A 13,525-nucleotide genomic window follows, 5' to 3' on the forward strand; every position below is an offset into this window, starting at 1 on the left:
ATTCTTCACGTCAAAGAGAGTTAGGTGTTAGAAAAAGTCGTTTTTGATTATAAATAAAAAAATAAAAAATATTTATTAATTTTACTATGTATTTGATATGTTATAAAGATTTATTGATTGTCCCTGCGATCATCTTCTGAATTTTTTATTTTATTTTAAATATTTAAAAGTATATTTTTTCTTGAATTCCGCCACTATTTTTTTATTTTTCCCTTTTTTGTTTAAATCATATAAAGTGAAATGTTTTTTTTACTTTTACGTATGTCTGTACATAAATTCTACACAATAATTTCTTCCATAAAAAGATTATATATATACTTGTTCATGTTAAATTATTCTGTACAGTTTAGCTCAAATTTGTACTCTTTCACAGCATTATTATGCAAGTAAAAATGTATGTATGCAATGAGAATGATGTTGCAGTACCCTACAAGAGCTACTTGGTGTCGCTAAAGATCCACCGAGTCGCCTTGCAAAGTCTATTCTACCAAACAACAGAACTCAGTCCAGAAGAATCCACGTTTTATGGCATAGCAGGTTATTCCCATTGAAATGTGAAAATACCCTTATTTATTTTTTTGCCCTTTATTAATCCAGTGATTGGAATCTTAAATTTTCTCCCACATTGGTTTCTCATTCTGGCATCGTCCCCAATTACCACGTTTTAAAAGCTAGAAAGTAGCCCCCCCCCAAAAAAAAATAAAATAAATAAATTTGAAAGCCATAAACCTATCCCAAAAATGCTGCTAATTAACATAATCTGCTGGCAAATCGTTTTCAATTAAGTTGCGAGTTGATTTTCCACCTTATTAAACATCTTTATTCGTTTTAAAGGAGTCGCCCTCCATGTTATTTGTAAGCACGGTTTTATTGGCACAAGTTAATGGTAAAGCATACATACCAGACATCAGATATGACACAGAACACCTCTGCTATATAATGTACAAACGGTGTCTAATAACACTAGCCTCAAACATATTCAGAAATTTGTGTGTTTTGGTTCCTTAAAAAAAAAAGCTCAAATAAATAAGCAGTGAAGACGTGTGCCCTTTTGTCTTCTCAGGGAAAGTTCGACCAAAAAGCCTCCATTCACACGGAGAGCCTGCGAAACAGCTGAATCGGAGCTGTAACAACAACGCGATATCAATGTCGCAATTGCGGAATCCTGCGATCTGTCAAGTTTCTCCCCCATTCGGCTTTGGTGCCGTAACAACAGCGGGATAGGTAAAAGGAGGTCAAAATCCCGCTTTTGGCAGGCAGTGTGAAAGGGGCTACTTGTTCACAAGGTTAGCTTCATTGTCATCTTGTTCATGCAGAGATCCCGCAGACTTTCAGCATCGGAGCCTCAACAGATTACTCCACATTTATCCGCCTTTGGTGTTCAGACAGTGCCGGAAATTGCCGCAGGTTTCCTGTCCTGGATGATAAAGATATGTGCCATTACACATCTGCATTTGCCTTTTCACACAAAACCCAGCAAAGGCGGGATATTGCCATGTGTCCAAAATTCCTTCAGACACAGCTGTTGTCACGTCTCTGTTGCGGCCGTGTTTTTAACCACAATGATGGCAAAAAAATGCTATTTTAATGTCATTACATTGTTCTGCTGTTTCTACAGAACAGAGACACAGGGGAAAAAAGGGAAAATTACACTTTTGGGACGAAGTGTGAAAGGGGCTACTGGTTCACAAGGTTAGCTTCACTTTTTCACACAGAGATCCCTCAAAGTTTCTTAAAAGAAGAACCATCATTTCTCCACCTTTGGAAAAATGGTGTGATGTATAAAAAAAATGCTTGTCAGACAGCAACAATTGCTTTTAACACAAGTCGGACGGAGAAGTGAGTGTTTGAAGTTTTCCTGACATTGTGGAAACTCATTCCTGTCTGTTACGGCTCTGATACTACCGCCAAACACCGTGTCGGTGCTGTTTTTGCAGAACATTGGCACAGGGCAAAAAAATACAGAAAAATCCTGACTTTTGCAGGAAATGTAAATCAAGAAGTCTCGTGAACACAATTAAAGGGACGGCGCAGCACTTCTACAGGGTGGCTTCGTGTTCATATACGTCACCAAATACACAAGAAATGCGACCGTGTTGTATTGTGGCTTTGGCTGTGCACTAGCTAAACGAGGTCGGGGGGTGGGGGGTGGTTTGCACATTTAGGACCCCCCTTGAGAAATTTGGAACCTTGTGTGGAAAACAAAACAGCTGCGGGAAAGAAACTGCTTCCCTGTGGCTAATAGACAAAATAAACCGGACTTCTATTTACAAACCTTCCCAAACTGATAGAGGACAATCAGATTGTTGTGGTTTTTTTTTGTTTTGTTTTTTAAAGTAAAGCACATATATCAAATTAACCCCCAAAATAATAACCCTATAAAAATCATGCAGTTTGGGAGTATTAAAGGGAGAAAAGTCCAATCTTTTGAAGAGAAAGTCACGGAGCGGGAAACACAATCCAAACCTTTTGTATGAAAATGGTGGTAACGAGTGGGGGGGAACCAAAATATCCATTTTCGATACTTTTTATCCTCATGAGGGTCACAGAGTGAGTAGGAGCCTATCCCAGCTGACATTGGGCAAGAGGCGGGGTACACCCTGGATTGGTCCCCGGCCAATCGCAGGGCACATATAGACACAGCCATTCACATTCAAACCTATGGTCAATTTAGAGTCTTAACCTAACATGCATTTTTTTGGGATGTGTGAGGAAGCCGAGATCTGAGATTTGAACCCAAACCTCTGATCTGTGAGGCGGATGTGTTGCCCACTCATCCACCGCGCTGCCTAAAAGCCAAAACAAAGGGACTGTTATTCCCCGCTAATTTGAAACAGAAAACAACGAGAACGACTGACTCTGCGGTGGCCTCAAACAACGTCAGCTGGTGCTTTCAAAAACAACAAAATGCCTTCTTGCCGCTCTGCTGTGTGGTGTCATGTGACCCACGTCCACCAGTCACAGCGGCGATAGTCCACCGAAAGCTTTTCTTGCCCAAAAAGAAGTCCACACCTTGCAATTTGTATTTTGTACATTTACATACATTTTGAAAATGTCCAGCTTGTGTGGCTATTGCTTTGTTCCTTATACGCCGCTCCTACTGCGAAGCCTGCGACGCCGCGTTTTCTGCTTTGCCGTCAGGCCCGCCGTTGGGCGCCTTGCCGTTCCACGGCCCGTTGTTGGTCAGCGCCGGCGAGCCGGTGAAGTCGTCCTCGTCGTCCAGGCCGTTGGTGGCGTCGTACTGCGTGTTCTCCAGACGGGTGATCAGGCGCTCGTCCTCGTCGCCGAACTCGCCGCCCATCAGCGTGGGCTCGCCCACCACCATCACGTCCTGGCGAAGATGGAAAGACGAGCGAGAATGAGCTTGTTCCGTTTTGTGTGCATCTTATTAACATCACTTAATCACTTCGACCAGTGATTCGCAACCATTGTGCCAATCATCAGAGATCATCAGGCGTTTTGTCAATCAAATAATGTACAGTGAATCTCCGCCCATTTGTGGTTCGCTATTGACAAATTCACCTATTCACATTTTTCTCACATGGATCCTTATCCTCAGCTATTCGCTAAAAAACGCACCTTTTCACATTTGTGGTGCGCTTTTTTTAACGCCCTAAAATGCCACAAGATGGCGCCAAAGTCCTTGCGATTAGGAAAGTAGTAATTGGTGTCAAGGAAGTATGCTGAAGTGATACATCTCAACTACAACACTAAGACCTGTCGGGGAGGAAGAAGAGGAAAGTCGCAGTAAACTTTATTCAACTCGTTTTTCACAAATTAGGAAGTATATATGCCCGTGAGTATTGTTACATTGTTAGATATTTTTATGATCGTGAGAAGCCAAAATCGAAATCACGAATACATTTCGATTAATCGCCCAGCCCTACCGTACAGTGACAGGCAGAACAATTAAATGCTCTTCCATTAGATGGCAGAATGTACAATTAACCTGTTTATCCACCATTGTTCAACTTTTTAAAAACATATTTCTGCTGATAGCTACTTGTTACTTTGCAGGATTCGTTGGCCACACATCAGCACAACAACAGCACTATCTGCTGGATCTGGTAGGACGGATAGTTCAGAATTAGATTGGATTTGATTTTTTTCTTGGTCACAACACGTGGTCACTTGCTAGCAGGCAGAATTCGTGGGGCACAAACATCTTTTGCCTCACAGGCCAAAAAAAACCCCAAAAACTATTTATGCCTGTTAGACTCTTTCAATGACAAACACCACATGGAATCACAAGTCTGTATTAACTATAAAACATATTGTGATTGTTGAAAACCAGAAACCTCGGCTGGATTATTTGTTGCTGCTGTTGCAAAGGTTTGTGGGACATACACCAAACGTTAATAAAAATTGGATTATGCCAGCCTCGCCAACTAGGCTGTTTTTGAATGGCAAACACCCAGTTCGAAATCACAGCTCTGTATTAAATACAAAAAAGATGAGAAACAGCAGCGATTCACATTTACTTGGTTGTTTACGTTCACACTTGATGGATAGGAAGACCCTGGAGAGATCTAACTATTTGTATGCAACCAATTAAAAAGTCAATTATCCATAATACGTACCCTTTAAAACTTAATTCCATGAAAAGCATTTTAAGATGCCGAAAAACAGGACCAAACAAGGCCCCCCACTGAAACCTGGGTGGAAGCGGCGCCGCTAAATGGAGCGCACGCTTCAGTGGTCATGTGTGTCAACGCCGTCTGGCCCGTTCCGCTACACACACACACACACACATACATACAGTACATAACACAAACATGTACACAACCCAAGATATGCTTACCATTGCAATCATATCATAACAACACAAACAGGCAGATAACCTGAATGCATATTTGCACACACTCACACTTTAAAAAAAAAAAAAAAAAAAAGATGATCCATCTCCGATACTGCTTATTCTCATTAGGGTCTGACTTTGGGTGAGATGCAACGTACATCCTGGACGGGTCGCCGGCCAATCACAGGCCACGTATCGCCACTGTTGGGTAGAAACCACGCGTCCAAATTTGGTGAATTTCATATTTTTATTAAACCAAATCAATACTACTAGTCGCGGCTCGGTGGGCGACTGGTTAGCACATCTGCCTCACAGTTCTGAGGACCGTGGTTCAAATCCCGCCCCTGCCTGTGTGGCGTTTGCATGTTCTCACCATGCCTGCGTGGGTTTTCTCCGGGTACTCCAGTTTCCTCCCCCATCCCAAAAACATGCATATTTTGAACATATTGAACATGATTTGGGGGTGAGTTTGTTATATGCGGTACTTTAAAGCAGGGTTTCAAACTCTTTTTTGTCACACTCTTGGCACCATTTCCCTGAGAGGGCGAGTATGACTGTGAAAGCATATAAATGTTGTATTGCTTCATCATATTATTACATTCGCACAACAAATTGATGGCTAGCTAGTTTTTAAATCAGAAGTCAAGGATAATTGTTCGTTCAAACGAGTTACTGTAAAAAAGGGTTTAGTAACAAAAGAATGCTTGCGAGGTATGAAAATAAAAAATGTTTGGTTCAGATTTTAGTAAGAATCATGGAAGTTGATGTCCATGATTCGCTTTCGCGGGGCACATAAAATGATGTGGCGAGCCGGATCTGGCACCCGGGCCTTGAGTTTGACACCTGTGCTTGAATGATGCGGTGTTGGTAACTCAAGCAAGATTTATTTCTTTCTTTTTTTTTTTGTCATTATGGGGATGCGATGACGGCGCCCGCCGAGAGCGACGATATAAACAAACAAGCATTCGCGCTCACATTCACACCGATGGACGATGAAGTGTTCAATGAACCGCACAAGTATGAGTTGAAGTGCGAGGAAGCCCGAATACCCGCAGGAGAAAATGGAAACTCCACAAAGGAAGGCCGTAGCCGAAATCCGAACCCCAAACCTCAGATCTACGAGGCACTAATCACGTTTCCACTGTGCTGCTCACTTTATTTATCAAAGTCCCTCTCAAAAAAAAAATCACCCCCCCCCCCCCCACCCCGCCCCAGCGACCGTTTTTCTGCCCAGCTATGCCTTAATCGGGCTAATTAATTTAGGTGAGCTTTTGCAACTAAATGACAATATCCACACTGATTTGTCCATTTGCATAGCTAATTAAGTCATTAGCTCCAAAACGTGCTGATTGCCAACAAGTGCGCCTCGTTCGCCATCTGTTCTCGTGAGGAGGCCCGTCAACCTTCCTCTGGACCCCCCACCCACCCACTGCCAAAAACTCCTCTGATGACAACAGCTGGTGGCGAGTGCGAGACTTGGCGGTGTGTTAATTGCTCGCTAATTACCGCTGCCTACTTGACTACTCATCTCGTTATGAGTTAGCCTTGGTGCTAGCAGCGGCAATGCACCTGAGCTTTTGAATGGGCCCGTGCCAATTGTCCCTTGTGCCTCATCAGCATATTTTTTTATAGCAATTCAATTTTATTTCTCAAACCTTTGATAAGAGGAAAAATGACAATAAACATAGAACAGGAAATGGAAGTGACAAGTGTCTGAGTCTGAGGGTTGTTACTATTGCGGCTGCAGAGCCCAGAGTGTTGGGGGAAACAATTGAGTGCCCGCAAAGACAATACCGGAAAAGCTTTTTCACCCGTACAGGCGGCACTTCATAAACTGCACTGTGCGTCTGTGGCGCGTGGACACATCCCTCGACACAAAACCACCGCCACCACGTTGATAAGCAATCAAGAAAAATCGCCGCTTATCAGAAGCTAACACTGTTAGCTAATGCTATTTTGATTACTGTATGTTTTGACAAGGCTGTGACTCAGTTGGTAAAGTGGGTCATCCACTAACTGAAGGGTAGCTGGTTTGAATACTGGCTTCGACTGTCCGCCGTTGAAGTGTCCTTGGGCAAGACACTGAACCCTGAACCCCAGTGGGCCCGGCAGCGCCTTGCATGGCAGCAGCCGCCCGTGTTTTAAGATGGGTGGCTTTGTAAAACTCTTTGGGCACCACATGGTGTAGATAAAGTGCTAATTAAGTGCACTTTATTTCCCATTTTTCTAAACTACAATATTATAGACTGCAATTTTTTTTAACCCATTACAAACACTTTTATTTCCGTTCACGTCAACTGGGAAAGATGATTTGAGAGACTATTACTAAAAAAAAAAATAAACTCCTATCACAAGGCACCACTGTAGGTGAATTTGTGAATAGGCGCTGGGGGTGCGTCTTATAATATTATTCAATCCTCACTTGGCCACTAGAGATCACTGTTGCACACTGTAGGCACCCAATCCTCAACACGCACACGCACACGCACACATTCTCTCCTCCAGCGGTTGTTCACCACCCCATCTCCCCCCCACCCACCACCACCGCAAGCAGAACCCCCCACGCTCCCCCCTTGGCGAGGGTCCACTGCTTGTTGTCATTGGGCTCACGTAGGCTCGCACACACACACACACACACACACACACCAAAAAAACTCAACAACTTCTCAGACAAAGACAGCAGGTGTGCAACATATGTATCCAGCGTGTTAGCATCCTCACTGCCGGCGTTCAAGAGGAGTGTGAATGTGTGTGTGTGTGTGTGTGTGTGTGTGTTGGGTGGGCAGTAGATGGGATTGGGGGGTACACACATGCAATAATGAGAGCTGGCACCAATCCAGGCTGCCTGTTCGAGAGAAAACAATTGCATGCCTGGTGTGTATGTATGTGCGCGGTTGCGCGTGTGTGTGTCTGTGTGCGTGTGGGTGTGTGTGATGCCTGTGAGAGTGGGAGAGAGCGACGAGGGCAACAAACGCGAGAAAATGACGAGACAGCAAAGCGTGGCACAGACAGACACGGCAGCGAAAGCAAACGAGGACACAGTGTGTGGGAGACAGACGGAATACGTTTGTGTGTTTCTTTTTTTTTCCCCCTCCACCTCTCGTACAGCGAGCGGCAGCACTTAGAGAGACAGAAAAAAGAAAAAAAAAAAAAAGATTTGTTTTGGAGGTTCAACTTTGCTGGGAAAAGTTTTCACAGTCAATCTATATTTAGTCGGCTGTGAGAGTGCGGAACCTGTGAAGCCCTTTCACACTTTTGTCTTGGATCGCTGCTTCCGATTGGGGCTCGTTTAGTAGTTTGTCAAAGTACAGTGGTGCTTTGAGATACACGTTTAATTTGTTCCATGACCACGCTCGTAACGCAAATCCTCTTTCAGTAAGCTGCAGTAATGTTCGTTGTTTTTTGCAGAGGATAAAGAATACATGCCTGTGAGTATTTGTGTGTCATATTTTATTACATTACTTTTTCTTTCAAGGGCAACATACATAAAATTCAAAGGAGTTTAACACAATAACCAAATCCATCTTTTGGGGTGGCCAGTGGCACTACTGACTGATGTGAGATTGGTTGAAAACAAGGAAGTGAGAGACGAGAACAAACTTCTCTTCTCCTGCGTTGCTATCCAGTGTAGAAAGTAACTACTGTAGTACAATGCATGCAAACAGCAAGGGCCGTGTCAAATGTTCATTTTAGTCTATGCCGTGGCCTGAAAAAAAAAAGAAAAAGAAAAAAAAGAATGGCCACAGTTTGGAGACTCCTTTTTTTTTAACCATTCAATCTTTTTTGACCCTTTCCCCTAAAAGAACCGTAATCGAGAATCGTTTGGAACCGCAATCAAAATGAAGAACCGCAATCTGAACCCGAATTGTTCAAAATTTAAACGATGCCCAACCCTAATTATATTCCCTCCACCCGAGTGGTCAAGGATTGACATAGGTGCCGGTGCACTTTCAATTGCTCTCCTGAACAAACTGTAAGAAAACAAACTCGCAATTAGCGCATTCATTCACGAGCTGCCGATGGCCACGTCTTATGCGGAGTAAACTCAGCGTGGCAAATGCTTAGTCACTTAACAGCCAGCGCGATCCTGAGCCAACAACTACCAACTCTACGTCACTCAACAGGCCAGGCCCCGCCTTTTAAAGCGACACACATTCATTCAAGTCACGGATGCTACAGTGTAGAATGTGATGAAAATAATACCTACACTATTCATGCAAATTTTGTTTTGGTACTATGACTAGCGCTTTAAAAAAATTATATATATAATCCAATAAATATACAGTCGGTACTTCATGGATTCTTGTCTATTAGGTTGTGTCTGGAACACAAGGTTTGGAAACACTGGTTAACACAATTGTCAGGTAATGCATACAAAACTTCTTTGGTAACATTTTCTTAGCGTTCCTATGAAAAAAAAAAAAAAAGCAAGTAAAGGGAGTCAAACCAGGATGGAGCCGATGCTTACAGGTACCTGACTGGAGAGGCTGAAGTTGGTGGCGGGGCTGCGCTTCTTGCCGGCGGCGGCGCCTACGCTGCTGCTGGCGCTGCTGGCCGAGTTCTTCCGTTTCCTCCGCTTGGTGGTGGTCTGTCGGGCAGGCTCAGCTTTGGCGCGACCAGCAAAGACAAACAGAGGCCATGCCAGGGACATAACGCATACAGTCGGGCACAAAGGAGACGGCGGCCGGGCACATGCAGAAGCGTCAATCTATGAATGCACTAGTAGCGGAAGCTCTCTGTGGCAGGGGTTTATTTATTGTAAAAAAAAAAAAAAAAAAAAAGAGTCCAAAATAATTGTACACATACATATACTTTCATTAATTATAATTAAATCAATTATAAAATGGGATTAGCATGGATTTTTATTTTATAATTAAAATAAGGTATTTAATGTTGCATTTACAATTTCTTATTAAATTGATTCATTAAAAATATATCTCATTAAGTATTAGGTCAATTTATTTTTTGTACATAATAAAATTCAAATTATGGATAAAATAAACAATTTTACATATACATTTAATTTTGTTTGTATTTAATTATAAATAATAACATTAAAAAGGAGCATTAATGATATTTTATTATTAAACTATTTTATTTTTCATGAATTCAGCCAATTTCCCCCAAAATTGGTTAATCAAAATCTATTCATTATAATTCCTTCTCAATTCATCTTTTATTCATTCATCTCAATAAATGTCTAGTTGATTGACTGTAAAAAAATAAAATAAAACATTCATTAAAAAAAATTTATGCATTTATTAAACATATTTATACATTAAATATTTGGTTGATTATTCATAATTAAATTATTTATAAATATTTAAAACGAGACAGAATTCTTATTTCATTATGAAAATAAATTAGCACTCACAATATTAAGAATTTTAGTCATGAAAAAAATGTAAGTTATTGGAAAAAATATTTGTTTAATTATTTAAACATATATTACAAACTACATTAAGTCATAAAAATCCCAAGAAATGTTTCTAATTTTTGGTAAATATTCTAATAGCAAATAAAAATTATGCAAATTATAACATTATAAAATGAAGATAAGTAGAACTGGGTGATAAAAGTACGTATACCAAAGAGTACGTTTGAATTACTAATAAGTTTTAAAAAACTATAAATAAGATTAGTTTTAATGACATATAGTTTGTTTTCAGGTTAAATTTCACATAAATACCGTGAATCGAGCATGCAAGTTTTAAATTTAAAAAAACATTTTTTTTTTTAATCAGGGCCACTGATGTGAGGCACAGGTCACATTCATGCTTCAATCTGCTTTTAATCTATTGTGCCTTTCGTCACGAGAATTCCAACATGCATTCAGTTCCATTGTTTGAACATGTAGAAGAGTCAAGGCAGTCGGCGGGAAGATTTTTGTCCGTCTGGGAACAAAAGATACCTTTTTTGTGATTGGTGGGGAATATTTCCGTTTTGAAGTTCTGCGGGTGTCCAGCTGAAAGCCAAAATGATGTTGAGTTTTTTTTTTTTTGTTTTGTTTTTTTTTGTCTGCACTGACTCAAAGCAGCGAAGAGAGTGAGGCATGTTGATCACAAAGAAGGTGAACACAAATATCCAAACCTTCAACAAAACCCTGTTGTTGTGACACTTATATGAGTTAAAAAAAAAAAAAAAAAAGACAAGCGATCACCTTTCTCCCCATTAAAGTTAAAATTGAGCGTTTGATTGTGTTTATGCTTTAAAATGAACAGCGGTTAAATTGTAGTACGACAGCTAAGAATGTAAAAATTATGTGGGTTAAGTGGACTCACATTCACAGCAGTAAAACCTCACTTGTTATCAAAGTTAAGCTCACTGTTTGGTTGTTTTCTTGTTGTTTTGCATTGGTTATCTTATTCGTTTTACACTTAGTAATATATGATGATAATATTCCTATAAATACATAATAACAATACATGAAATAAGAAAAATAATAAGTTTGATATTGTATAAAAAATATGACATGAACATATTTATATTCACATGATATAAAATGACATTACGTCTTCATTTATGTGCTCTATTATTATATTCAATCATATAATAAAATACATTCCAAAATATAAATAATAGTATATATTTTTTTGTAAAATACAGGTTTTATTTTCTTTATGTTCACTTCCATTATTTCCTACGGGCACAATTGTGACCCTTACCGCTTTTTTTGTTCTGTACTTGACTTTTTGCTTATCCGCATCTTTCCTCTTTGCATTGTTGACATTGACAGATGCGTGTGCGCCTCGGAAAACTATTGTCACAGATTTGTGTTATCGGACGGGTTTTTCCTGCGCCGCTGACGCACTGCAATCGCTTCCTGTTTCCCTCCCGGAAAAAAAAATAAAATAATGAGAAAAAAAAAAAAAAAAACTTATCATGGGGTGCAAATCCTGTGGATGCTTCCTTCCTGGCGGGAGAAGGTTGGAGAAGAATGGCAGGAAAGCAAAGAGGGAGAAAAGGGAGGGGAAGCACCAAAATGGAAGCTTTAGGTGTAAATGTTCAGTTTTCAAATCTGTAATTAGTTTTTAGAGTTTGACTTCAGTCCTTTTTTTTGTGTTTAGAGCATTGTACTGAGTAATGAAAAAGGTAAATGTGAAAAACACATAATAAATGCAATAAGAAACAATGGATAATAATAATTATTATTATTATAAACAAATTATTTTATTATAAAATATCATCAAATAAATCGACTATTTATTTACAAATAGTTTATTTGTATTAACTAATAGTATTATTGAAAAATACCAGATAGCAATGACTAATAATAATAATAATAATATAACAATTTAAAATAATAATAAATCTATTATTTATCTTCTAATAATGTACGTTATTAACTAAAATTACTATTTAAAGCATAAGTATAACACAAAAAAATTAAATAAATAAAATATATAATAATATTCCTTTACCTCAAATAAAATAAGTCACAATAAGGAATTGATATAAATACCCATATGCAAATAAAAATACAAAATAATAAAATAATAAAATAAAAAAAATGTAAATTGTAAAATCCAAAAATAATAAAACAAAATCATACAATAATAACAATGATATTCTTGGCATACATATTCAAATAAAATAATACAATCATAAAGTCCTGAAATTGTAAACTACAAAACAAATCACAAACGCACATTTGTAATAAAATACTATATCCCTCCCCTCAATCTAAATAGAGATAACTTCTGTTGTGAACTGACGCCATATAAGTCAAATTCACTTGACTTGACCGTTATTAGTAGGAAAAGTATGAAATATATCTTTATTTTTTACTCTGTCTGCTGCATTTTTAAGACATTCAAATGGTGGATTTAAAGATTATTTTTGATTGTCAAGCAGTGCTTTTCTTGATGTTTATCTCCATGAAGCACATCAGCGGGCCTGCCACCTCCTCGACTGTGTGTGTGTCTGTGTGTGTGTGTGGGGGGGGGGGGATGAGGGTCCTTTAAGAGTAGGGGGTTTCGCTTACCTGGCGGCGCCACCATTCTCTGCCACTTTTGGAACAGGCATGTCTTGAGACAGTCGCGCGGGCTGAGGTTGTACGTCTTGTGTCGGGACATGAGCTCCTGCATGGGCTCCAGGATGACACACAACTGCGCGGAAAGGACGGGTAAAAGACAGAAAAATACTCGTAAATTAAAAAAGAACATGCAAATGAGCCACGCTAAGCGTTGCCCCCATTAAAAGAAATCCATAAAAAGGCAGGCTTTGCTGCTCTGCTCGCTTGATGTGTTAATTGCCCCGTAAATCAGACTTTTATGGGCGTTTATGAAATAGTCTGAGGAAAGAAGTTTATTGTCATGTGCACCGGAGCAACTCGGAGTCTGTTAGAACACACATCCTCATGGCGCAAGACGATTTTTCTTAGTTTTGTTTTAATATGTGCAGCATTTGTTAAGCTGTTTACGCCTCAAAGACTTTATTATCGAATGTTTAAATGTGCAGGAATCCATTTTTAATTAAGCTTGATCACTTGCTTGTGCGAAAAAAACAACAACCTGTAAACCCCATACATATATGTATATAATATATACACTCACACATATATATATAAACAATAGACCACAAAAGAATAAAAGAATATTGCACAACAAATTCAATATTTTGGGGGAAAATAATGAAAAATAATTGATAGAAATAAAAACTAAATGTGTTCAAATAATGATTACAAATTGAGTAAATAAAAAGACAATATTTTAAAATGAAAACTAG

General features: G+C 39.3%; 1 protein-coding gene across 7 annotated transcripts in view; it reads right to left on the reverse strand.

Annotated features, from left to right (window-relative positions):
- Positions 1-849: 849 nt before the first annotated feature.
- ldb2a (LIM domain binding 2a) overlaps positions 850-13,525 on the reverse strand; it is a 68,328-nt gene continuing 55,652 nt past the window's right edge. For 2 of the 7 annotated variants that reach the window (XM_061787694.1, XM_061787688.1), the window contains 4 exons: positions 12,783-12,906; positions 10,708-10,763; positions 9,267-9,413; positions 850-3,331 (listed from right to left, as the gene is read on the reverse strand). In XM_061787694.1, the coding sequence (XP_061643678.1) occupies positions 3,098-3,331; positions 9,267-9,413; positions 10,708-10,763; positions 12,783-12,906 (561 nt within the window). In that variant the 3' untranslated portion in view covers positions 850-3,097. The remainder of the gene's footprint in view (positions 3,332-9,266; positions 9,414-10,707; positions 10,764-12,782; positions 12,907-13,525) is intronic. The other 5 variants (XM_061787691.1, XM_061787690.1, XM_061787689.1 and 2 more) reach the window with 5 other exon arrangements.

The sequence above is a fragment of the Phyllopteryx taeniolatus genome, chromosome 10 (assembly GCF_024500385.1).
Source record: "Phyllopteryx taeniolatus isolate TA_2022b chromosome 10, UOR_Ptae_1.2, whole genome shotgun sequence".
NCBI lineage: Eukaryota > Metazoa > Chordata > Actinopteri > Syngnathiformes > Syngnathidae > Phyllopteryx > Phyllopteryx taeniolatus.